Source organism: Rutidosis leptorrhynchoides, chromosome 1 (assembly GCF_046630445.1).
Source record: "Rutidosis leptorrhynchoides isolate AG116_Rl617_1_P2 chromosome 1, CSIRO_AGI_Rlap_v1, whole genome shotgun sequence".
Taxonomy (NCBI): Eukaryota; Viridiplantae; Streptophyta; class Magnoliopsida; order Asterales; family Asteraceae; genus Rutidosis; species Rutidosis leptorrhynchoides.
In genome coordinates, this window is record NC_092333.1 from 51,568,510 (window position 1) to 51,595,662 (window position 27,153).

Sequence of the window (27,153 nt, forward strand, 5' to 3'; positions counted from 1 at the left end):
AGCACCAACTCAATCCCTCACATAGGGAAAACTCAACCAATCTCGAACCGAGATATCAATCCCTTAGCGTACCCTTACCGAGTACAATGCTAAAAGCAACCAAGTCTCAACCTAAGGTCAACAACCCGAAATGACGAAGACCGAAACAAACGAATCCTTACGGATAACACTTACGACTTAACATCCCTTGTAGTGCGCAATACAACCAATACACCACTATCCTAACATCATAAGCAACGGCTAAAACCAAAAGCACCCAAAACGACTATGGCAACGCAAATCCTAAGGTGTACAAAATCGACTATTGTCACACCCGTAACAACATGTGAGCGAAACACGGCTATCGTATCACTAATCACACAACATGGTCCTTACGATCCCACCATCGGTGTATAAAACAACCGATAGATCACACCACACGGTCCTTACGACCCCACCATCGGTGTATAAAACAACTGATAGGTCACTCAACATCGGATGAAGTCAGCGGACCCCGTCAACGGTCATGCTTCACCGATATGTCACTACTCCCATGATGAAGTCAGCGGACCGCGAAGGCCATGCTTCACCAATCAACAATACCATGATGAAGTCAGCGGACCCCGAAGGTCATGCATCACCAATCAACAATACCATGATGAAGTCAGCGGACCCCGAAGGTCATGCTTCACCAATCAACGCCCTTTTTGGCCTCGAACAACGAGTAGCGTAACATCGCGCTCTGTTACGCAATAGTGAATCCTAACAGATACCACTAACCATTCACACAATCGAGCAAGAACCACCTGTATCAAACATAGGCACAAAACAATAATTCTCTAGAAGAGAATCCGATACGCACATCCCTTAACCGAGGGATTTCACATTGCTCGTCAAACACGTCCATTATCTCTCGACGAGATTTACCACATTACCACCTCGGGAAAAATTTAAATCCAAACCATAAATACAATTTAACCGAATTTGTACTTTACCACAAATCGACCAAAACTAGGTCCCAACACAAGTTTCGGATCTACTAAAAGCATCACCCGAAATCTCACACTAAAACTTCCTCGTGCGGGAGTGTAACTCCCCCACTTGAAACTACGTCCCATATCCACAACTCGTACAACCGTACAATGCTACCAAAGGTAGACTTTACAAACGATTGGGCTCACACGACCCATCACCATATCTTGCTCCAGCCTTGAGCACAAGAAGGATTTCAATCAATCCTTGAAAACTTCGAACAAAAAGTGTACCACGATTACACAAACCACACCCTCGCAATCATCCAATTGCTCTAGTTTGTCAATTTCCACCTAGTCACTCATGTACCTAAGGGTTTCACTCCGGCACCCTAAGTACAATGTAACCACAACACAATCGGAGTCGAACACCACGCTAGTAGGTATGATAGAGGCACATAATGTCGCGTCATGCAGACTCTTTTAGCAACATACATCGAGATCAACACTCGATTTCTCGGGAATCATCCCACCCGTCGAACCTCATGGTTCATCAACTTCAACACAAAAGCGAACACGCGCTTAACAACCGAACACCAAAACCCATTTCCATGGTTTGGTAGAAACATTTCCCAAATATTAAGGAATGCTTTGTTGCACCAAGTCTTACGCCCTTCGCCCGACAATCAAACGTCACCATAGGGTACTTCCATTCGGAACGTCACCCATATCAATAACATGCACAAACAATGCATCTAATAAACTCAAACTCAACGGCGCATAATAAATAATCAAAGGACATATTTATTAAAATGAAACGTACCTTAACATCTCCTTGCCGCACCCATCCCTGCTAACTCGGGACATTCCGACTTACGACGTCCTTCTTCTTAGCAAATGAAGCACACCATGCCATCACCCTTTGGCACCGAACATTCCCAAGACTTGTGACCCCTCACGCCACAATTGTAACATCTAGACGCGCTAGAATCCGATATACTCATCCGCGTACCACCCGTGCTCACACTCGAAACCTTAGTCCTCTTACTTGGAGCACCATAAGAAACAACCCTTTTCTCACTTGAAGGTTCACTCATCTTCGATCGTGAATACGACTCGAAACCTCTAGCCAAGTTGAATAATTCCGCAAACGATTTCGCTTGACCCCGGCTAATCTTATTCTTCAAGTCATCATTCAAGGTTCGATAGAAATCTTGCATCAACAAATTATCATTCCCCAAATACTTCGGGCAAAAACGAGCCTTCGCCATAAAGGTCGTCTTGAGAGTATTCAAATCCATCGAACCCTGTTGCAAATTTCGCAACTCATTACGCATTTCCGACAAATCGGCTGAAGTCCGGAACTCCTCGAAGAATTCCTTCTTAAACCCGTCCCACGATAACGCCATAAACGGTTTACCACCGACAAGATCAATCCTACCATCCAACCAATCCTTGGCCCTACCCCGCAACAAACTAGTAGCGAGTCTCGTCTTCTTCTCATGAGGGCATTCAATAGTACGAAAACACCTTTCGACATCTGAGATCCAAGTTGTGCTTACCAAAGGATCCGGTTTCCCGTCATACATCGGGGGTTTAGTCCTCATGAAGCTCTTAAGACAATTCTCCATTTCACCACTACCCCGAAATTCGGAATACTTCCTATCCATTTCTTCTCGATACGCACTCATTTGCTCCTCAACGGCGGCCGCAACTCTAGAGTTAAACTCCTCGTCATTCGTCTCGATCTCGTTTCGCGTCATCATTCTAAAGAATGCAAAACGATTAGTCCACGAACGTATAAAACAACACGCATAACACCGCCCCATCTTGCTCAACACTCGTCGTACATCACTTGTTAGACACAATTTGCACCCGTAATAAGGTTTGCAAGTCCTTATTACGCACACACGTCATCTCAACTCGTTAGTACAACGACCGCCTCGCTCGATGATATAACCAACACAAACAATAACAAAACACAACAAAAATCCTACGCGATAAAACACACGCAAGAAGTAATATCATAACACAAGTCACAATCCTAGTTAGTTCACCTACACGCTATGGCACTAACCAAGTTCCCATTCCGACCCGTACTCCTATAAGTCCCGCAACAAATAGGCACACACAAAATCTAAGTCTAGGCACCTATCTCAAGTCGCCTAAATCCCTTAGACCATGCTCTGATACCACTTGTAACATCCCAACCTGTATTAAAACCGGCCCATAATTTTTTTTTTCCTTTTAATACGCTTTAAATAACACTTTAGGTCCCAATTGTGTTTCCATAAACATCTTTAATGTAATAGAAGGTTTAATAAACCTTAAAACATTTAATACATTGATTAATTGTCCAAACGGACATACACGACCCGACTAGTTTAGTTTCCAACCAAAATCGAGCATGGTGATTTGGGACTACGCTACCCAAATTCTAATCGAATACAAAAGCAAGATCTTCTTAGCAACCTAGCCAAGATCTCTAATCCCCAAGCTTACCCGAGCCGCTAAGCATGCAAACCTATAAAAATATCAACAACGAGAGGGTAAGCTAACGCTTAGTGAGTGAAAATATACTACATACATATATATGCATAAAATGGACACGCCACAATAATAATCAAATAGCGCATACCGAAGCATCAAAGTATAAGGCAAGCTAAACCTAGCATACCGTACGTTCACTAAGCACAAGCTAACAACACCAACAATATAGTAAGTTTGCAAACAACGTTGTGAACAATGCCAATAAGCTACAACCAGAAGGTTAGCTACATCACGTCAATACAACATTATACGTATACAATATATATATATATATATATATATATATATATATATATATATATATATATATATATATATATATATATATATATATATATATATATATATATATAACAACGCGTAAAACACCCAAGGTTAACCATAACGCTATGGTGCTACCGGCTCGTGGTTCACACCATACGCATTTGAGTTATACTCTTTTATAGTGCTACCGGCTCGTGGTTCACACTCGATGCTACCGTCACGTGGTTCACATCAATTATTTTATAGTGCTACCGGCACGTGGTTCACACTCGATGCTACCGGCACGTGGTTCACATCAATTATTTTATAGTGCTACCGGCTCGTGGTTCACACTCGATGCTACCGGCACGTGGTTCACATCAATTATTTTATAGTGCTACCGGCTCGTGGTTCACACTCGATGCTACCAGCACGTGGTTCACATCCTATCACACACACATATTATGGCACTACCGGCTCGATGGTTCATACCATAACATTCACAAATAAATACGCCATATACACATACGTATAATTATTCCACTCACAATATTAACCCTTCGCCATTGGGGTTATATAATCCACATCACACGCCCATGTGATAACGTACACATAAGGTGTACACCTCGTCAAAGGTGGTTAACCAAAATGCACAACAGTGCCAATTGGACCTATTCACAAGTCCATCAATCCACCTATATGTGAAGTGAGCTCTATAACCGAGAACCACTTCACCCGACCCGCACCCATCCTACACATACATATGCATATAGGATATTGACACTCACCTTGTCGCCTTGAAGAATGCTTCCAAGTAATCCGCAACTCGTCAATGGAAAGTACCTAATCCATTATCACAAATTCAACAACACCCTTAGATTGTATCTACAAACCAACCCAATTCGACACTTAGTGCAATTTCGACCCAAATGCACTTTCAAGTACAAACCGCGCCCAAACTAACCAATAATCACTAACACAAGTGATAATGGTCCTAATATGCTAATTAAACCCGAACACAAGTGTTAAACACTTATCGTTCTCAAAATCGCCCATAAACCCTAATTTTGACCCATAAAGTCAAAATCTCCCCATTTACAAGTTTTGACACCAAAACGTATTTAACTCGTTTCATACTTCAACTTAATCCATTTTAAGTTTATAAACCTCATCGAATCGACATTCGGGTTATAATCATCAACAAACCCTAATTTTGACTCTAGTCAAAATTAGTCAACCACGAAAACCCTAAAAGTCTCCAAAACACCAATAATCACTAATGCTAGTGATTGTACACCATTTACAAGTCTTAAACATGGTTAAATCATTAACCAACCCAAAACCCGCCTTTAACAACAATAAACCCGAATATCGGTGTTAATCTCCAATTAACAACTAAATGGGTTTCACCTATGAATCATACAATCAAAAGCCCCAAATTTGAATGATGAACACGAAAATGAAATTCGGAGTTAGAGCTTACCACTAGTATCACCGTGTAGCCAAGAACGAGGAGAACAACCTAGTCAACTACGCCAAAGATCAAATCCCGCTTCTTCCTTTCCAAAAATCCCTTTGAAATCAAATGGGTGTTTGAGTTTCTGAGAGGAAAATGAAATGAAAAGGAAAATGAAATTAGGAAAATGAATGAGTGGATGAGGTTAAAGCCTCAAATCTGGCTCAAACGTGAAAAGACCAAAATGCCCTTGCTTCTCATGTAATATTACAAAAATCCGGCACCAGTTTGCCCAGAATGCCGCGCCGCGGCCTTAAATGTCGCGCCGCGACATTTGCCTAGTTCTGGGATCATTTTTATCAAGCTTCTGATCTGGATTCCAGTTAAATGCCGCGCCGCGGCCTCTTTTGTCGCGCCGCGACGTTCAATGTGGTCTGACTCATTTCCTTGCATACAAGACCTTAACACCCGAATATGTCCCGAACCTTTCATACGCCTATCGTACATACACAATACACCTATAAATCATGTACGGAGAAAAAAGGGTGTTACATCCAACAAAAGATATGAAGATTCAAAGCTAGAAAGCTTGAATCTTGGTTGTTCTTGAAGATCTTGAAGCATAAGGCTTGGATCTTTAAGTTACATGAAGATTACAAACACAAGTTTGAATCTTTATAACAAAATAACAAGATTAAAGCTAAAAGATTTAGATCTACAAAATAGGTGAAGATTCAAAGCTAGAAAGCTTGAATCTTCCATGTTCTTGAAGGATTCAAATCCATGTTTGAATCTACAAGATGTAATCAAGATCAAAAGCTAAAAAGCTAGATCCATGATGATGATGATGAATTTGTGAAAGAGAAGAGAAGAAGAGGAAGAAAAATCAAATACTTACACTTTTTAGAGAGAGAAAGACTAGAGAAAGAATTAGAGAGTAAGTGTGTGTAAAATGCAAATGAGAGCAAGTGTAAAATGGATAGAATAAGGCTTGTATTTATAGGTGGTGAGGTGAGGGTAGGGGTGTGGTGGCCGTGGGTTTCAAGGGGGGAAAAGGGGGACACCTTTTTACTTTTTGGTTAATGGTTGTCTAAAGTTGGTGCTTATGTTAGGATCCCATGCAACATTAAGGATAATACTTGACAAAAATGCTAGTATGTTTCCTCTAATAAATGGGTATTTATTTTACTTATTAATGGGTCACTAGTTATTTATAATTAGGGTAATTAAATAGTCCACTAGCTAGTGTAGGGTGGGCTAAGGTCCAACAAGGTAGAAAGTCCAACAAGACTAACTAGTGTGCTCTAGTAAATTACTAAGCGTAATTAAGCATCCAAAAACTCAAGTAATTGTTATTCTAAAATAACAATTATTATTTCGTAGTCATAATATTCTGATTACGACAAAAGTTAAACGTGTACGCAGTACGCAGTACGTTAAAAATGTCAAGTAACACTAACGGTCATAAAGGCTTCCGGGGGTTAAGTTAAGTAACCTACGTACTTAAAGGAACATTTTAATATATAAACGAAAGTAATCCATATGTAGAAAGTTTCTAGAGCATAATATAGTTCAGTACGCACAAATACGCAGTTTCGTGAAAAGCACAAAGTACAAAAGCAAGTCGAAAAAGTCGGGTCGTTACAATTTTGAATAACGATGTAAACAATTATTTATTTCCGCTGTAATACAAATTATATCTTTATAAAAAGTCTCATTAAGAGTCGTTCTCGTTTATTACACTTGTGTTATGGTATTAGTTAGTCACATTTACCCCCGGTCCCTTTTGGGGGCATGACACAATGATCCTACGTTTTCTGCTCATAAAGTTAAAAGGCGTTTTCGAATGTGATAACGATTATTCTTACGTATCATACAAGGTATATCCGAATGCTCTCTTAACCCCTTACACGCGCACTTTGAATTTTGTAAACAAAAAAATCGACGCTATTGGTCGTCAAAGTTTTAATGTTTATCAAAAGTGCACATATACGTTGCGCCAATTGGCCTACGGTTCATCGAGTGATATGTTTGACGAATATTTGCATATGAGTGAAACATCATGAATGTGACTAGATAACTTTTGTTTATGCGTTACTGATTTATACCAAAGAGGGTACCTACGAAAACCAACGGCACTCGATATTCAAAGAATATACGCATCGCACGAAGCAAAACATGGTTTTAGGGGGATGCTTGGAAGCATCGATTACATGCACTGGGAATGGAATAATTGTCCTATTGCATAGAAAGGTCAATACACAAGTGGTCATAAAAAAACGGTCTTTTATACTCGAAGTTATAGCTTCTTATGATATGATACGCCTATTTTGGTGTTGCAGGTTCCAACAATGATATTAATGTGTTAAATCGATCACCATTGTTTTATTCTATTAAGAACGGTACAACTCCACCAGCATCATTTACCGTAAATGGTCGTGACTACACACATGGTTATTATCTCGCTGATGGTATTTATCTGGATTGGACTACACTTATTATGACATTTTCTTCCCCAACTGACGAGCCACATGCAAAGTTTACACGATTTCAAGAAAGTGCACGAAAGGATGTCGAGCGCACATTCAATGTTCTTCAAGGTAGATTCAATATATTACGTGTGCCTGGACGAGCTTGGAAAGCCAAAAAAATGTTCGCATCTTATACGCTTGTATGCTATTGCACAATATGATTCAAGAGGATAACGGTTTTGCTATAACCTGCTTTTGTTTGGAATCGAAATAGTGATCATGCAACACGAGATAGAGAAATACGCGACAAACATGTGCATAATCAACTTCGTGCAGACTTAACCGAGCATATATGGAATCTTTCACCAAATTTTCGCCGCACTAACTATTTTTTATTATTATTATTGTGATTATTTAATTATTTTAATCTTTTATTTTAGAACTTTCCAATTATTATAAACGTATTATTAATTTCAAGTAGTGTGTTTTATTAAATTAATTTGTTTTTTATAATCACATAATAATAATATAACTAATTAAACAAAATAAAAATAAAAATTATTTTATATTTGCGGGCATAGTCAACGGTTCTCCCCATGTACTTTGTGTAATGGGATAGGGAGATGTCATGGGTTCGATCTTAAGGGATGACATGATTTTCTTTAAACCAATTGAACACCAATAATGGTGGTATATATTGACCCTATAAGGAGGTTTTACCGGATTCGTTCACGGACCTATCCCGGAACCACTGCCCGAATGGATGTGTTCCCGGGTACCGTCGATCGGGTTCGAGTTTTCACCCGAACGTGTGTGTTACGTGTAAATGATGAGGGTCGTTGAAATAAATGATCTACCGATGCCAAAAAATCGCCGTTCGAAGAAAAAAAGAAAAATAAAAAAGAAATTAAAAATACCAACCCCTACCCATCAACATGCTACTCAACACACCACCCATTATTTACCAGCACGTCAGTCAAGCACCCCACACCTACTGATCAATACGCCCGCCATAATGAATGATGGTCTAAGACCATTCATAACTCTGACTGTGACGTCTTAGATAGATACTATACTTTTTGATCAAAAAATAAAATCTTCTTATGACGTGACAATGTCACTGCACGACCTTTTTAAGCTCGAATATCAGATTTCAATGTCATGTTTAGTAGGCCTTACCTGATTTATGATTTTTCTTTGTGAATAACTATCATACTAATGATACATCTATAATAAAATACAATATTAATACTAAATAAAAAATTACATAAACTAAACTAATTAAAATTAAAATTACATAAAATTAAACATTACTAATTTAAGTTGTGGAAAATAGGTGGAAGGTACCAAATGTGTTCGTCTATATCATCTTGAAGTTGGTCGTGAACTCGTCTATCTCTAATTTCTCTAGAAATCGTTTGTTGATCCCGTCCTCTATTTCTTATATGCTGAGGTCAGTTATTTGCATCCTCAGTAATCATATTTTCCTCCCATTGACAATGTGTGAATACATTATTTTCCTGGATCATATAATGTAAAATATGAGTATTTATATATATAACACATTGTTTTTTTTTTTTTTTTTAAAGAAATAACGATAATGATATCGTTTGATATAAACGGTCAAAATGACAGCCAATAAAAAGCCGTCACGTATTTTGACATTTTTCCCCCCGTTAGATGCATGACTAACACCCCATTGGCGTTACTAGTGATGCTTCGTTAGGGCGTTACGGGACGTTAGATTTGACAAGTCAAGGGCAGTTGGAGCTTGTAACGCCGAGTTAAAACTGGTCTAACAAACTAGTTAGTAGTAATATTTACAACTACAAAATACAACTACATCCTTTCCTATAAAAATGTTAACCGGTCGGGTAAGAATATACATCGGGAGACGATCAATGATAAATTTAAAAAATTGCTTCCTTGATTTCTGTTCGTTTTGGTATTTAGGTTTTTTAAATCTCGTGCTTGAATGATTTTTTTAGAGTTTGATTTTTAGAGTTCGATGTTTTTGTTGTTAGAGTTTGTTGTGTATTGTTAGGTTTCGTTTGGTTGAATTTTTTTTGGTTTTGCGGTTGAGTTTCGGTTATAGATAATGTATGATTGTTTTGTTATAATTTGCTATGTTTGAGCCTCATTCCGCTCCATCCTCCTTTGTAATTCCCGAAAATATCTTCGTATTCTATATTACTTTTCCGGAAGGAAAAAAAAATACAACAAGTATAAAATTTTTATTTTTAGGGACCAAACCCGTAAAATTACACTATACACTAATTCACGTAATTTTCCCTGCCTACACTTCCACAGTTCAACTGTAGCATTGTTTTTTTTTTTTTTTTTTTTTATATATACTCCCACAATCTTCTGGTGGTTTCTTCCCCAACTTCACAAAATCAATTTCTCTCAATGAACCACTCCCAAATCCTTTTCCCGATCGATCGTACACCCTTATTAGACGACGTCATTACCACCAATGAATCCGTCACGCTTTACCTTTCAAAACCGTGTAAATTTTGTGTATTAGCGGAAGCTTTTTCGAAAGCGGCGAAAACATCTCCGGTGCCGGAAAGTCGACGAACAAGACGACGTGAATACGTTCATCTCGGCAACGACGGTAAGCTGAGGTATGTGACTGGTGTATTTTAAGTCCTTTAAATAATTTGTGTGGAACTAATTTCGGGTTTTTTCAATCTAGGGTTTTGCAATTTTTTAGAACCCATGTAGATGATGATCGGTGCTGTTGGAGATAGGTGCATTATCTGGTATGTATACATTTTTATAGAAAGTTACAATCTTTTTTATGATTATTCATGTCATTTGATATGGCTTATGTTTATTGTATTGATTGGTAATTTTGTATATACGGAGTACATGTTTATGCTTTATGAATTTTGATTCTAACTGGGTTTTCTTTATTGGTAAAAAATTGATTCTAATTTTGATCTAATTGCGGTTGAATTGTGTCTCCTCAGTAACTAACTAAAATTGTGACAATTTTCAGCTTTTACGTTCTATATCAACAGATTTTTGTACTTTGAAAAGAAAAAAAAATTGTTCGCCTGTCTATCTATATGTAGGACCGTGTTTGTGTGTTTCGCTTCTTATTGATTTTTGTATGATCTTTGCATTTTCAGTTTCATGAAGTGATAGGCTCTTTGACTTTGAACAAACTTACTATTGACAATAATCTTATTGAAGTCAGTTTGTTGATTTCAAATTGTTTTCCTAATATAATCTTTCTGTGCAGGAGTCTCATGTCCTTGATCATTACTTATATTGCAAGCGTTTTAAGTTTTAATCATTATGCTTAAATGAAACTTGCCACTAACTTCAAATAAAGTGTAGTAACATCATTAAAAATAATGGTTTATGTGCCGTGTTTTTTGTAGCTTTACATGGAGCAGGCACTTTAAAGGTGCTCCCGTTTATATAACCGAGATAGCACCAGGAAACATGAGAGGGGGACTAGATTCTATCAGTCAGGTAATTTCATTTACAAAGTTAGTATGTTGAATTTTGGTTCTATGTGTCAAGTAAGCTGTATATGTTAAAAACCAGTAATTGAAGACGAGTGAATGTGCAACTAAATTGAAGACGAGTGAATGTGCAACTAATACATAGGATGTAAAAGTGTGAGATGAAATCATCATCTTGGATTGAATTGTAGAAGAATCTTATTTGTCACATAGTGTATAGAAATGGATCACAACTGTTTTAGAGTCTGGCATTCTTTATGTTGACAACAGTTTTTAATGAATTATAATTTTCATTCAGAATTCATTCCGATTGTTAAATCATGGTTTCAATAAGTTGTGAAAAACGTGAAGAGTTAAAGTGCATGAGTAGCAATGAGTTCCTTAAATTAGGCCACGTGAAGATGATTCACGTGAAGGTGGTCACTGTCGCAAAGCATTATTTGTAAAATTCATAGACTTGCGAGTGACTCATAGATGTGGAAACACATGCTTGTCTATTTTCTGGGACTTTTGTGGCTTTTGTCAATTGGAGAATCCTTGCAACTTTAGGTAATTTTTTTGCCAATTAGGAAATCGTTTACCGCACGTCTTTCCCTGAATTGGAACTAATTGGCATGAGGGTTACTAGAGGTGAAAATTGGCTGCTTCAGGTGGCTCAGGTAATAGGCTAAAACGGATAGCTATTTTTTGTTTTTATGGTCTAAATGGGTCAATCCAAAACACTTTTATATGCTTTTAAGATGTATAAATATGAATTAGTCGAATCTATAGCATATAATGTTATGTATAAGATGACAATCTTTGTGTATGTAGTCATTACCACTATCTGATGATTGCAACCTTTCCTAACATTACAGGTTGCCTTTGATAGCTTCTAACAATTACTCAGTTGCATTTTTTTAATTGTCTAAAGGCTGGGTTGTGAATTCACAATGGTTACTCTAAGGATGAACTTCCACCTGAAGAAAAATTTCTCCATATTTGTAATCAACAACTTCTATACTTTCATGACTATAGGAAAAAATGATAATATAACAGTAAGGTGCAAGTGGCCTTTTCAAAGAGAAGAAAATGGAATCCAACCTCTTCTATTGTACGAATGGCATAACTCTAGAATGTTGTTTAAGAACAGTTTTAAGCGATGTACGCAAAAAATAATTTGAGCTGATTCTCTAAAATGTATATATACACATATATGTCAGTATATGCTAAATTATAGATTTAGGTTGTGTATTATTGAATTGCTCTACTTTAGCTGCATATTTCAAGTAGGTCAACGTCAACTAATTAGCTTCTATCTGTAACGAAAAGTATCGAATGAGTTGTAGTGGTAGTTTTTCCATATTTATCAGCTATATTATTATTATTTAATGACTTTGTTTTGCAGGGATGAATTGATTCAAGAATGTGAGTTAAAAGGATACAATAGTTCGAGGATGTGATGTAAAAACAGTAAGCAACAGCAAAGCAAGAGACAAAGCATGAAGCAGTAACAGATTGTGAGTAGCATACTAGCAGTGCATGCTTAGAAGTTTAGTTAAAAATTTAGATTAATGATAAGTTAGTTTTAGCTTTAAATATATAGTATCGGTCACTTGAAAACATAGGTGTATTGGAAACACAAGGAGTTTCTCATGTCTGAAGGCAATCAAGTCTTTTTTCCTTAGATGTGTTGTATTTTATTTCCACCAGCTATCTTTTGTTCTGGCGTATGGACTGATGTATGTCTTTGGCATGCTTATTGTATTAATGTTGGCCCCTTTGACCCATTTGAATTTTGATGAAATGCCTTTTGCCTTGCAAAATAAAAAGTATTGGTAATTTGAATCAATCTTTAGTTTACATGTTGATAATTTTGAATGTACAGAGAACGGTTTGCCTGACGCATACGACCATTATGATTCGTCCTATCGTTAATACAAAATCCGCTGCGAAGCGCGGACCCAAAACTAGTTTTCATTATTTCTAGAACCAAAATGAATGAGTAAAGAAGGGAAAGAAAGACTGAAATAGTAATGTGGTTGACCCCTCTCCATTTTTTTTTTAGATAGAGAACCCTATAGATACAAACCATCATGCCTTATTCAACTGTTATAACCACAATTAAACCACAATTAAACTTACGAGGATTAATTCTTTTAATAAATGGAGTACGTTTGAAGAACTGTACGGAATGAATTAAAAGGAATTGGGATTTTCAACGGAATTTGTTAAATCATACGATTCATCAGCTGAATTATTCGTGATCGGTTACACACTTACACAGACACAGACTCTAAAGAAATTGATTACAATGTCTTATCTTATCTTATTGAATTTGATAGAGTTTGTACGGATCAATCTCAATCTAGGGTTTTGAAAAGACCTAAGAAGAAACTTAGGGTTTCTGTTGAATCGCATTCAGGTAATGAAATTGATGTGTCTAATTCAAATAATAATGTAGTTACAGATGATGATAGTAATTTGAATAGTATTGATTGTGATGGTTTGAATTTGAGTGATGGGAAGGGCAATGGAATTGATGGTGTAATTGATTTGAATTTGAATATGGATTTGCATGAGGGGAATGATTTAGTTGATGCATGTGTTAAGGATAATTTGAATTTGAGTGATGGAAATGGAAATGGAAATGATGGTGTGATTGATTTGAATATGGAGTTGGATGATGTAAATGATTTGGTTGATAAATGTGTTAAGGAAGAAAAATGTATTGATTTGAATATGGAGTTAGATGATAATGAAGATGTTGACCTTGGTGGGTATATGAAAAAAGAGAATTGTGTCAGGGATACTCGGGTCGAAGAGCAAACGGATAATGTTTCAGTTTCTGATGTTTCGCCGGTTGTTAATGATGATGGAGATTCGGGGAAAACATACACTGGTAGGAAGAGAAGAAAGCTTGGGGATTTTCAAAAAACAGGGGAAGAAAGTGTGCTAAGAAGGAGTGCTCGAAGACAAGCTAAGCTATCTGCCGAAGACGATATTGCTAGTACTGTAAAATACAGTGGTGATGATGGTGGAGTGCCGTCTGATGTGTCTCCGGTAAAAAAGGCAGGGAGTGCTAGAAGACAAGCCAAGTTATCTGCTAAAGATGATATTGTTAGTACTGTAAAATACAATGGTGATGATGGTGGACTACCGTCTGATGTGTCTCCGGTAATAAGGGCAAGGAGTGCTCGAAGACAAGCTAAGTTATCTGCTAAAGATGATACTGTTAATGCTGTAATAAACAATGGTGATGATGGTGGAGTGCTGTCTGATGTGTCTCCGGTAAGTTATCTAAGAAGAAGTGCTAGAAGACCAGCTAAGTTATCTGTTGAAGATGATATTGTTAATGCTGTAAAAAACAATGGCGTGTCTCCGGAAATAAGAGAAAGGAGTGCTCGAAGACGATCTAAGTTATCTGCTAAAGATGATGTCATTAATGTTGTAAACTGCAACCGTGATGACAGTGAAGTGCCACCTGGCGCGTCTCCGGTAATAAGTGCAGTTTCAGATGAGCAGCCTACAGTTTCTGGATGTGAAGAATCTGAAGAACCAAGTAGGGTTATTATGAATCTGGAGTTGCCACCGTCAACAGGAAATTTGAATTTAGAAGGCCTTCCAGTACTTGATCTTTTTTCAGTTTATGCTTTTTTGAGGTCGTTTAGTACGGTATTATTTTTAAGCCCATTTGGGCTGGGGGATTTTGTAGCATCAATTAGAAGCAAGTCTCCTAATTTACTGATTGATTCTATCCATGTTTCTCTTTCGAGGATTTTAAGGAAACGTTTAGAGTTCCAATCAAGTGAGGGCTCAACATCAGCTATTAATTGCCTAAGGTATGTATCTTTTGCTACGTTCAAGAACTTATAGAGCTGGCAATTGCACCGATATACTTTTAAACAGGTTGTGTTATAACTCAAGCAGTTTAATATATATATATATATATATATATATAGCTCAAAGGAAAATAATTTCAAATGGGTTGAAAGTTGCCTGAAGTTTATTGTGTTTAAGCAGTTCAATATATATATATATTATATATATAGGTCAAAGGAAAATAATTTCAAATGGGTTGAAAGTTGCCTGAAGTTACCTTCTAAATAGTATCTATTCAAACATTAGATTATCGTTGTCTAATATTGTGTTTTTAATCAGTTAGTTAACTTTACTGATATTAGAAATAATCAACAAAAAGTGCTTACACAAACCTGACCAGTCCATATTTTTATTTGCAAAGCTTGACCCTGTCCATATTAACTCATACTGAAAGTGACCCGTCCCAACCTAGGTTTATTTACTTAGTATCCACTTCGCCTGCCCATCTAAAATGCCACCTCTGTCAATTTTGTTCTGTTTTATTTGTTTTTTTTTTCTTCATCTATATATGATATAAAATAAAATGTAGGGATCTTAACTGGGATCTTCTGGATTTGATAACATGGCCGATCTTTATGGCCGAGTATCTACTTATGAAACCTGGTTTTGATCTTTCTCACTGGAGGTTATTTAAGTCTGACTATCATAACCAGTCAGAATTTGTGAAGGTTGAAATACTGAAGTATATCTGTGATGACGTGATCGAATCTGAAGCTATAAGTTCAGAGCTTAATCGGAGGATAATGGTAGGTGAACGCACTAATGCTGTAAATGTCAATTTAAAGACGAAGTCGGTTATTGATGGAACATCTGATTGGAACAGTGATGAATGTTGCCTATGCAAAATGGATGGCAACTTAATATGTTGTGATGGTTGTCCTGCTGCATTTCATTCTAAGTGTGTAGGTATTGCCACTAATCTTTTGCCTGAAGGCGATTGGTTTTGCCCTGAGTGTGTGGTTGACAAGTCAAATCCTGAAATTTACGTGTCGCAATCGATCCGAGGAGCAGATTTGTTGGGAGTTGACTCGCATGGACGACTATATTATAGCAGCTGTGGCTACCTTTTGGTGTAAGTTCTTTATCTTCTATGTAACCAGTGAAGGTGATTCTTTTCATAGTAATTTATTTTCTAAATATGAACTTAAATTGATTATGTAACCTGAAGGTGGCGTTTTAACCCTTTACTTGTTGTCTCAGGAGAATACTGAAGACTGTTTGTTTTTATATCTGCAAAATAACTTAATTCTGCAATACTTAGAAGCATATTTCTATGTCTGCAAGTTTTGCGAGTTTGCAGACAGGATAAGAAATTATTTTATCTTATGTCTTTAGTAACACAAACAGTCGGCAGTAAAAACGTCTGCAGCCCGCATACATAACACATAATAACGCTACCTAAATCTTTAAAATTGGACAAAAGTGCTTTTAGGTCAAACTGAACAACCTGCCACTTCTACACTTGCTAGATATTATATCAGTGTTTTTTTAAATTGATTACATGGATGAATTTGCAGGTCAGATAATAGTGATGCTGAAACTTCATTTCATTACTATCACATGAATGACTTGACTGCTATTACCAATGCTTTAAATTCATCGAATGGTTCTTATAAAGCTATATCCAATGCCATAACCAAGTACTCGCGTGTTTACACAAAACTTATTGAAGAAAAAACTAAATCAGATTCAGAAAATATTTCTTTAGAATTAGAAAAACCTCTCACTCACTCTGCAGGATCTTCTGAGCTGTCTGAAGTTGTCATTGGTGTTCAGAATACCTCAAAAAAGAGACTACGTGCATTAAAAGAGTGTTCTTTTGTCAATAGAAACCATATTGATTCTTCTAACAGTGGCTATGAATTATCTAAAACAACCATAAGAAAAGTTGGTTATCTGAATTTATATAGTTTTGCTAGAGTGGCGTCAACAGTGGCTAAAGAATGGGCGCCGAAACTATCACACAAGACCTCTCAAGCACCTACAAAATCATTGAGGGAATTGATTAATGTACAGATGAAAACCATAACAAAGACATCTGCTGACTTTTGTTGGTCTAATATGAAGAATCTAAGTGTAAATGCCCGAAAAGAAAAATGTGGTTGGTGCCTTGCATGCAAATATCCTACTGATGATGGGAATTGTCTATTCTATATGGATAATCCTACTGATTTAGGAAATTTTACAAGTGAAGTCTTAGGTTTTGATTCAAGAATAACCAGGAATGATCGTCTTATAGATGTCATGTGTCATATTCTCTACATTGAAGATCGTTTGCACGGTCTTTTATTGGGTCCTTGGCTTAGTCCTCATTTCCCAAAGCTTTATCGTAAGAGTTTTCTTGAGGCATCTGATATTTTTACGATTAAAGACTTGTTACTCACGGTAAGAATCTCTTGTTATTTGCTTTATTAATATATTAAGTTAATTGTATAGTATCAGCTTTAAATTACATGTGCCCAAATGGGGCTGGTCTGGTTAGATATCGGATAGTGTTAGTTTTGCCGACTAACTAACACATTTAAATCCCTTTTTTAGAAAGAATGAGTGTTATAAATGTAATATTATTATGAAAGATTTTGTTAAGAAATATTTCTTTTGATATAACTATTATAGAGGTTATACGCAACAGATTTTTTGAAGTGACCCCCATTTGACCTATTCATAACGTTACCTAAACCAACCAAAATTGGTTAAAATTGCCACCTCCACTATATATGAGTTATTACTTGCTACTGTACTATAATTTATAATCGATTTATTTCTTGGTGTAGCATATCTACATATGTTATAACCTGTTTAATCGGTTTTGGCCCATTTTGACAGGTCTTTTTCCTTATATTTATATATTTTTCTTAATTCTGACCTGTTTAATCTGTTTCCAGTACTATACAACCTGAATTGATTTATTCCGATGCAAATGGGTTATAATTACTACTCTGTATAATGCTTTCATGTGACGCTTCACTTACAGTTTTCTCGAACGTGTGCTATAAGTGAGCTTTTAGATGCAAAGTATGATTTATTTTTTATGAAGCATTTGACTTGTACTACTTTTGTGTTCAGCTAGAGTCCAATATTTGGTCACGTGCACTTTCGGATGATTGGCTAAAACAAGTGGATTCGGTGGTCACGGTCGGATCCGCTTCTCATTTCGTGGCATCCAAGTTACGCGCGAATTCAAGAAATGTAACTGGAAGAAAAAGATCTGCTTTGGATCCCGAGACCCGTTCTTTGAAAAATGCGTTAACTGGTCTCGTCCTTTTTTGGTGGAGGGGTGGTAGGCTCACGCGAAAGCTTTTTAATTGGAAGGGTTTGCCTCGCGCATTGGCTTGCAAAGCTGCCCGCCAAGGTCTGTATCAAATTAAGTTAAACGTTTAGTTTCAATTTACTCATATAGTTACTAATGGATAGTGATTCTGCGTGTTTTTTTCTTTTAACTTTTGACATTGTTAGGTGGGGGCAAGAAGATTGATGGTATAACGTATCCTGAACATTACGATTTTCCTAAGAGAAACAAAGCTCTTGTATGGCGAGCTTTTGTTGAGTCAGCAGTTAGTGTCGAACAGCTTGCTCTTTCGGTACTTTTCACTGCTTTCTCAGTTTATTCAAATTTAATGCTTCATTGAAGATAGATTATAGATTTATTAATTTTATAGTACATTTTTTTTATAAATATTTTAAATACATTACTATGTAAAAAGTTGATAATAGAAGCGTTGGTGTCATCCCAACCTGACCTTTTTCTACATGTATTAAAGATTATGTGTATGAACCGTTCAGTCAACCACTTCCCCACTTCTATTGTTAACCAAACCATATTTAAGTGGCTTCACTTACTCGAATAGTTCAATTGCATTTGAATAGTCATAATGTTTTTTACTACAGCTGAGTGATGCCAATAATATATGTGTTTGACTCTCAATAATAGATTTTCAGTTGATCAGCAATTCAACTATTTTCACGTTTCAGATTAGGGAATTTGATGCAAACATTAAATGGGAAGAGATTGAGAACACAAGTCATCTAGCAAAGATGGATAAGGAATCTATAAAGTCAATGAGGTCATTCAAAAAAGCTATCGTCCGACGTAAATCTTCAGAAGGAGCTGTTGTGAAATATCTTTTGGATTTTGGCAAGAGAAGATTTATACCTGGTACCATACTAAAACATGGGTCTAAAATTGAAGAGGCATCAAGTGAAAGGAAGAAATATTGGGTCGAGGAGCCTTTTGTTCCCTTGTTTCTCTTAAAAACGTTTGAAGACAAAAGAATTTCCTTAAAGTCGAATAAGGTGAGAGTGAGTAAACTTTCAAATAGCAGAGGAGTAATGAAGTCCTCAAAGAAGGACGTTTTCTCGTATCTTTTGGCTAAAACTGAAAGATCTGAGAACTATCAATGTGGGCTCTGCAATAAGGACGTCCTTATCAGGTACTTTGTTGTTATTTTATTTCAAAATTTTTGAACTTTTTACAAAAAAAAATGTTGTACGTGAGCCCCTGCCTATTTTGACCTGAACCCGAGTTGCAACAGCCAACACATTCAAGAAGGTACTATAAGAATAATAGTTATCTTGAACTTAGGTTATTTTGTTGAGCAACATAAGGGTTACATTAGTAAAATAAATTGATTCCAATATTTTAGTCTTCATTTATTATGAAACATCAGAAAGAAGAACATGAACACTAGGAGGGTGTTTTACTTGTTTGCTAAACTGATGCTTCAAGTTTTAGTGATTGTGTAAAAGTGATTATGGTTTTCTAGTTAAACACAAAAACCCTATTTGGAGCAGTAGGTAAAGATGTACTTTAAGAAACTGATTATTGAGATGAACGTAGAACTACCTATCCTTAACATTTATTATTTTTATGTAATCATATAATTTGATTGATGTACTAACAGCACCTTTTATTTTATTTTTTTTATTATTATTTATTTTTTTTTTTTTTAATGCAGGGATGCCATTAGCTGCCAATATTGTGAAGGTAAATACTTTCTACCGTAAGATTTTTTTTGTCATCATTAACATGATAATACAAAGCTACCTTTACATAATTTGAAACTAATCATTTCTATTTCTGTAATCTATATACGATGGATTGTTTTTATGCAGACTTTTTTCATAAAAGACATGTGAAGAAGACAAGTGGAGGCACATATACGTGTAACAAATGCTATGTTGGCAACACCGTCACCCCCAAAAAGTGGAAGTCACGTTCTTGGAAGAGCAAGAAAGTATCGAAAATCATTAAAAAGGATGGCAAAGGAAAGCAATTGGTACAACAAACCAAAAGTAAAGCTTTTGTTGTACCTTTAAGAAGATCAGCTCGCACGCCTAAAGTTGTAACACTGCAAAGCAAAAGGAAGACAGTGAAGAAAAATAAATATGGCGGTAAGAAGAAAAAATCGAAAGTTATTGTTAATGAATTAGAAAAACCGAAGGGTAAAAGAGGAAGACCAAGAAAAGTGAAGAAAAGTGTTCGAAAGAAGAGATCACAAATGAACGCTACTGCTTATTGGCTCAATGGTCTACTTTTGTCAAGAAAGCTTAATGATGAACGGGTTAAAGATTTCAGGGTGAAGAATCATCTTATGGCTTCCGAACATTTGGATTCTGTCTCAAGTCAACCTAAATGTTGTCTTTGCGACGAACCTGAATTCAGATCATCGTTGAATTATATTAGTTGTGAGACCTGTGGAGGTAATTACTTTGTCTTCTTTGTTATTTACAGTGTTCGATTGCAAATTGATATGGGAAATGGCAGGCCGAGAGGCTTTGGTTGTGGTCAAAATCGGTTATTTTTTGGTACGAGTCAAGATGGGCCTTGTCGGTTGGGTTAACAAACATTAATGTTTTTTGTCCAAGTCAGTAACTAGTGTATATTAACTTTACTAATATAATTAAATAAAAAAACTATGTTAAAAACTATGTTACATAGATAATAATCATTTGCAAAATTAAAAAAGATTTCAAGATTATATGCAAGTAATCAAGTATATAGAGAATATTGTCATCTTTAGTACATGTACTCTTACATCGTCTAAGATTTCTGATTAATTATTCGATTCCATGCAGGCTGGTACCATGGGGATGCTTTTGGGCTTAAAGAAGAACACATAGGGGTAATCATCAGCTTTAAGTGCCATAATTGTCGGGAAAGGGCCCCACCCATCTGCCCTCACCTACATTTTGCAAGTGACAAATCAGGTCTGGGTGAAGAAAAGGAAGACGACGAGGGAACTAAATTTGGTGTCGAGGTATCAAGTGAAGTACTTATGAAGCAGAACTCAGGTACAATTAAACAACAGAAAGATATGTTAAATCATGATGCTTCTCCAAAGCAACAAAATGCAGAGAACGGGCCTGGTTCTAGAAAAGAATGTGCAGTCGATGCACAAAACGGACCAGAATCTGATAAGGACCATGTCGAATATGTACAAAATGGACCTGCTTCTAATAAAGACCACGTCGAAGAGAACCATGCAGAAGATGCACAAAATGGGCCTGAGGTGGATCCAGTGATTGAAGTGGGAAAGGGAAGCCTATTGACATATAGCAGAACCCGTGTGGCAGTTAAACAAAATGGTTCTTCAAAAGCGAAAGAATCAAGTACAGATCCTGTTGATTGAAGCAAATGAAGATTGGTGAATTAGTAGATAAAATAGCATTTAACTTGCAACCCATATGTTGGGTGATCAAATGATGTGATGTCCATCGGGTTGATTTATTCACCATTTTCTTACAATGAGCTTTTAAAAAAACACTAAATTATCAAGGAACTGCTTGCTACATTAGTGCAGTCTTTTAACATTTTACTTCATTGTAGATGACATTGCATGTATTCTGCAATATGTACAAGGGTCTGCAAGCTACAAAATATGTCCACAATGGGACTTGAACCCTCAGCGTCTTGGTTGAAGGGCATGATACCATGCCAATGACTATTTGGTAATAAATTTCTAAAATGATGATGTCATAAATAATAATTATTCAAATTTAAAAGAAATTCAAAATTAAAAAAAAAGTTTCTAAATCCCCTATGATGATGTTATTAAAATAATTAATTGTATTTACTAAAAATATTAACATGTTAATTGTATTATATATGAAGCATTAAGTACAATCTTATGATAAAATACTCTCATGACCATATGTATAATATTTGAAGCATTCCGTACAACTTTATGGTAAAACTTTATGACCATATGTACAATATTTGAAGCATTATGTGCAACCTTATTATAAAATACTCTAATGACCATATGTACAAACTTTAAAACAAATTGTACAATATCTTGTAAAACACATCATGAACATATGTACAACTTTGAAGTATATTGTATAATCTTCATATAATAATTGTATTTTAATTATTTTAAAATTTTCAAAAGTCATTTGTTATTACTAATAATTATTATTAAAAATATAAATACTCGATTTGAAGCAAACTTTATTATTATTATTTTTAACTATAATTGTAATTGTAATTATAATTATTTTTATTATATTACTATTATTCAAATATGAGTTCTCTTTAATGATTAATTACGTTATATATGTATGCGAAATACATGTCTTAGGCTTTTATGAAAAGGAAAATAGTAATAGTGATGAAAATTGAAAGAGGGTGGTGGGAGAATAAATGTAGTTCATTTATTCTGACAAAGTTAAGTATATCAATATATTAAAACAACGACAAGTTTCTTAGTCGACATCCATGGTTCCACGGGTCATTAAACTAAATAACTAGCATTTATATTCACTTAATACCTAAAACATATTATTAACTGTTTCACTTAAACAAACACGTGGGTTCACGGGTCATATTATTAGTATTCTACCATTGTTTTATTTTATTTTATTTTATTATTTTATTATTGTAAAAAAGGTCCCCTACTCCCCTATGGGCTTATGCTGTGGGTTGCAATACAAGTCCATATGGGTATGTATGCTCATATGTAATGTATACGTAGCTATTGTCTATTTTATATACTAAAAAGATTCTAATTTCAATGAACTTAATTAGATCGTAAGACTTTTTTTTTATGATTGACTTTGAACATGAGCACTAATAATATATATTATTAAGCACGACTTTGCACTTTTTCGAATACAAGCAACACTAACCTAAGTAGATCTACACTAATTAATTAATTAATCAATTATTAATTAAGCATTTTAAGTATATACGTTATTGCCTAATTCAATTGATCACCCCAATCTAATTTTCAAACATCTAATCTCCCCTTTAGCAATGCCATCTTTACTTCTCAAATATTCATCAACTACAAGTTACAAAACACTCACTCTTGCGGCATCAATCCTAATTGTTTTTGTTGTCTACTCGTTCACAAACCAACTCACTTCATTCAAAAACGACTTTACTAACCTTGATACACTTTCATCATCACAACATACCACAAACATATCACATATAGTTTTTGGACTTGTAGGGTCGACAAAAGCATGGCATTTTCGAAAATCGTACATAGAGTCATGGTGGCGCCCAAATGTCACTCGTGGCTACCTTTACCTCGACACGAACCCCACAAACGATCTCTTACCATGGTCGCCGAAGTCTCCTCCTTGTCGTATCTCGGATGATAATACAAAGTTACTAAATGAAACAAAACATGTTGCACCAATAATGGTTCGAATGGTGCATGCGGTTATCGAGGTTTTTAGGGAAGAACACGAAGATGTGAGGTGGTATGTAATGGGAGATGATGATTCAGTGTTTTTTGTTGATAATTTAGTTGATGTTTTGTCCAAATATGATCACACTAAGTACATATATATAGGTGGTCATTCTGAATCTATAATGTCGAATCAATGGTTTTCATATGATATGGGATTTGGTGGAGCAGGACTTATAATGAGTTACCCATTGGGCAAAATGGTGCAAAAAAATATTGAAGATTGTTTTAGAAGGTATCCGTATTTAACAAGTGCGGATCATATTTTGATGACTTGTGTTAATGATTTTGGAGTTTCGGTGACCATTCATCAAGGTCTTCATCAGGTATTTTCCATTAAATAAAGGTTTTCCCTAAATACATTTTAAGAAGTTAAATATAATACTAATTGGTTGTTAATTTCTAACAATTTATAAAATACTTCTGTTGTTGAACTCTTTTCTTTTGTTTTGTTTGAATAAGTTAAGTTATGCATATATTGTGAAAATTCTATGATTGTGAAACTAGTCCATATATATGGCCATATGGGTAAAGTCGTAAAGATATGCATAAGTGGTACCTTTTGTTAAAAACTATTGTGACTTTAGATCACTAGATATAATGTGAACTCATAAATATAATTAGATCAACTTTATATTAGTGATAATTTGATAAAATTAGCAAACTTATTATAAAAGGGATACGAAACGACAATCAGTAAAAACAAACAGAAATCTGCATGCCTATTAGTATATAAGGGGACTATATAAATATGATATATGGTTCTATAGGGCAACACATATATACAGATAATCTAGTGGTTAATGGTTAAGGTTCTTAGGTATCATGACTATTTGCATATCTTGGGTTGCTAGGGAAATAGTTGAAAACGGTCAGGATATAATCCGGTTAGTTTGCGCACGTTAGATTTAAAATACTTGTCCACTCCGAATAGTCTGAAATGGAAAAATATTACTCCGTATATGTTCACCGTTTTAGCGGTTTACTTTCCACCTCCTAAAGGCCCATATTTCTTCTAGTGTCTATTCACATTTTTTGAACATAATTGATACTTGCAGATGGACCTACATGGAGATGTATCTGGATTTTTATCATCACATCCAAAAGCTCCATTGCTTTCTCTCCATCATTTAGACCATGTCGAACCCATCTTTCGCTCCATGAACCGCTTCAAATCTATTAATCACCTCATGAAAGCTGCAAATGTCGACCAATCTCGTTTACTACAACAAACCATATGTTACAACAGACACTTAAATTGGTCCTTCTCAGTCTCATGGGGCTACTCTGTTCACATTTACGAGCAAATCATCCCCCGTAGCATCCTAAAAATCCCACTAGAGACGTTCACGCCATGGGTTCGGAACGCAAATCCACCATTTTATATCTTCAACACAAGACCTGTTTTAAATAATTCGTGTGCAACTCCTCATGTGTTTTCTTTTGAATCTGTTAAAACGATCAATAAAGATTACATTGTTACACAGTACGTTCGTCAAGCTTCACGTAGACTGCCTCCTTGTGAATTAGCTGGCCGTGGCTCTGCAGATGATGTCTCTAGACTTTACGTTGTGTCGCGAGTGATTAAACCTAACCAGGTCAGTTTGAATTTCTGATTCATCATACCTGAATTCTTAACTTACATCGAACACTCATCAATAAACATCGATTGATAGAGTACACTAATCGATTAATACTCAGTATTCATCACTGAACGTTGATTGATATAAGTGACGGAACTTGAATCCGACTTAAATGAGGGCGAAACTAGTGAAATAGAGTAAACACTAAAAAAGACTTTATTTTTTAATTAAAAAAAATTTAGTGTATTTTTTTTTTTTAAATCGAGTTGGGAAAATACCCCTTTGGTTGCACTATTTTACAACTATGATTGATATAGTATTTCGTGTATTTAAGTAGTTCAGTAGCTATTTGTAAATCAAATTGTTAAGACCGATTGTAACGGGGGGTTGCTCACGCCGTGGGGGCATACATGGCAACCGGCCACGCCATCGTCGGAGCCGTAACAGTGCGTGGGTGAGGGGCGGGACCAGGGGCGTGAGGCTGAACCGTGGGCTGGCGACGGGGAAGCTCACGGGAATGGGAGGATTTGATTGGGCAGCAGCTTTTTTTTTTAATTAATTTAAAATATTACTACGTATTTTATACCCCTTTTAATACTTAACCCAATTATATTTTAACAATTCATCACAATACTCCCAACCCACACCAAAAACCCACACAACCACTACTCCACAAAAACAACTCACACGTCCTAGTCATCAAAAAGCAACTCACGACCCCAACTCACGCCCCCTACCGTTACGAATGGTCTAATGCCTTGTGAAAAAAAAATACTCCTTAAACAGTATCCATACTGACAGTTTTTCTGCAAGGTAAACCCAAATGTCCACTCATATACTTGATCCCACAACGCCACAACCGTTTTAATTTGGGGGATGATACTCACATACTCAATATTGATCCATACACACCTAATTGACTATTATGTCCTTACTTATAATAATAATAATAATAGAGGTTCAAGTCTCAAGATAAATAAAAGGTTATAATTGTAAGTTTTATGGTAAAAAATGTGTATGGATCAAAAACTGGTGTGTGAGTATCACCTCCCTTTAATTTGAGGGTTACTCGATACCGATAGGCGGCTTTTTAATAGCTCAATCCTGCTAGACCAATAGCTTTTTAGTAGCTTGACGTTATGTTTTGTCTAAATTATTACTATATTATTTACTTTTTGTCATAGAATGGAAAAACAGAATGTTGCGATGTGGTTAAGAGCAACGACGTGAAGGTGGTAAAGCTTAAATTGAGAGAATGCATGGAAGATGAATTAATTGCTTGAGATGTACTCATGTACAGAATGAATTATAGATTAAATGTAATATTTTATTTTATTAGAGGTTCATAAAATTAATTTTATCATTGTGAAAATGACAGAAATCTTATTCCAAGCTCAACAACCAACAACTTCAAATGATTGAACGATTACAAAATCTCTCCAGAACCTTTAAACATATTTTTTTTTTTTTTTTTTTTTTGGGAAAAGCTGAAAATTTTTGTTACCAACACCAAATATCAGATTACAAAGAATAGCACGCTAGGAGCGAGCCAAACAGCTAACGCCAAACTGAACTTACAAATAGGATACCAATAAAAAAGAATGAGAAGAACATATGTAATGCTAAGACATCGAGATGATGAATTAGAACAACGAATACACAAAAAACTCTAATCTTGAACTATTTCTCTATAGAGAATTATTTGGTGAAGGTTGAATGATGAATGAAACCTTAATGAGATACTCCGTAAGTAATATGCACTTTATATGAAGGGAAATTATTTAAAATACACTTTTTTTTAAGGCTTCAAACAAAATACACTTTTTTAAAAAAAATTATCTTTTTACACCATTCGGTAGACGGG

At 35.7% G+C, this 27,153-nt stretch overlaps 2 protein-coding genes and 1 long non-coding RNA gene across 4 annotated transcripts; all 3 read left to right on the top strand.

Moving 5' to 3' along the window:
* Positions 1-10,013: 10,013 nt before the first annotated feature.
* LOC139859821 (uncharacterized) lies at positions 10,014-12,933 on the top strand. Of its 2 annotated transcripts, none has more exons than XR_011763184.1 (4): positions 10,014-10,297; positions 10,369-10,435; positions 11,063-11,156; positions 12,007-12,933. It is a non-coding gene; the product is annotated as an uncharacterized lncRNA (long non-coding RNA). The 2 variants fall into 2 exon arrangements; XR_011763183.1 differs by having other exon boundaries at positions 12,537-12,933.
* A 359-nt stretch (positions 12,934-13,292) lies between these two features.
* On the top strand, positions 13,293-21,820 carry LOC139859827 (DDT domain-containing protein PTM-like). The gene is made up of 9 exons (XM_071848598.1): positions 13,293-14,970; positions 15,540-16,082; positions 16,528-17,395; positions 18,077-18,362; positions 18,467-18,591; positions 18,983-19,440; positions 19,966-19,994; positions 20,123-20,710; positions 21,086-21,820. The coding sequence occupies exons 1-9, from the start codon at positions 13,697-13,699 to the stop codon at positions 21,637-21,639; spliced, it is 4,725 nt and encodes a 1,574-aa protein (XP_071704699.1). The 5' UTR covers positions 13,293-13,696; the 3' UTR covers positions 21,640-21,820.
* Positions 21,821-23,264: 1,444 nt separating this feature from the next.
* On the top strand, positions 23,265-26,572 carry LOC139867815 (uncharacterized). The gene is made up of 3 exons (XM_071856190.1): positions 23,265-24,032; positions 24,765-25,304; positions 26,474-26,572. The coding sequence occupies exons 1-3, from the start codon at positions 23,265-23,267 to the stop codon at positions 26,570-26,572; spliced, it is 1,407 nt and encodes a 468-aa protein (XP_071712291.1).
* The last annotated feature ends 581 nt before the right edge of the window (positions 26,573-27,153 follow it).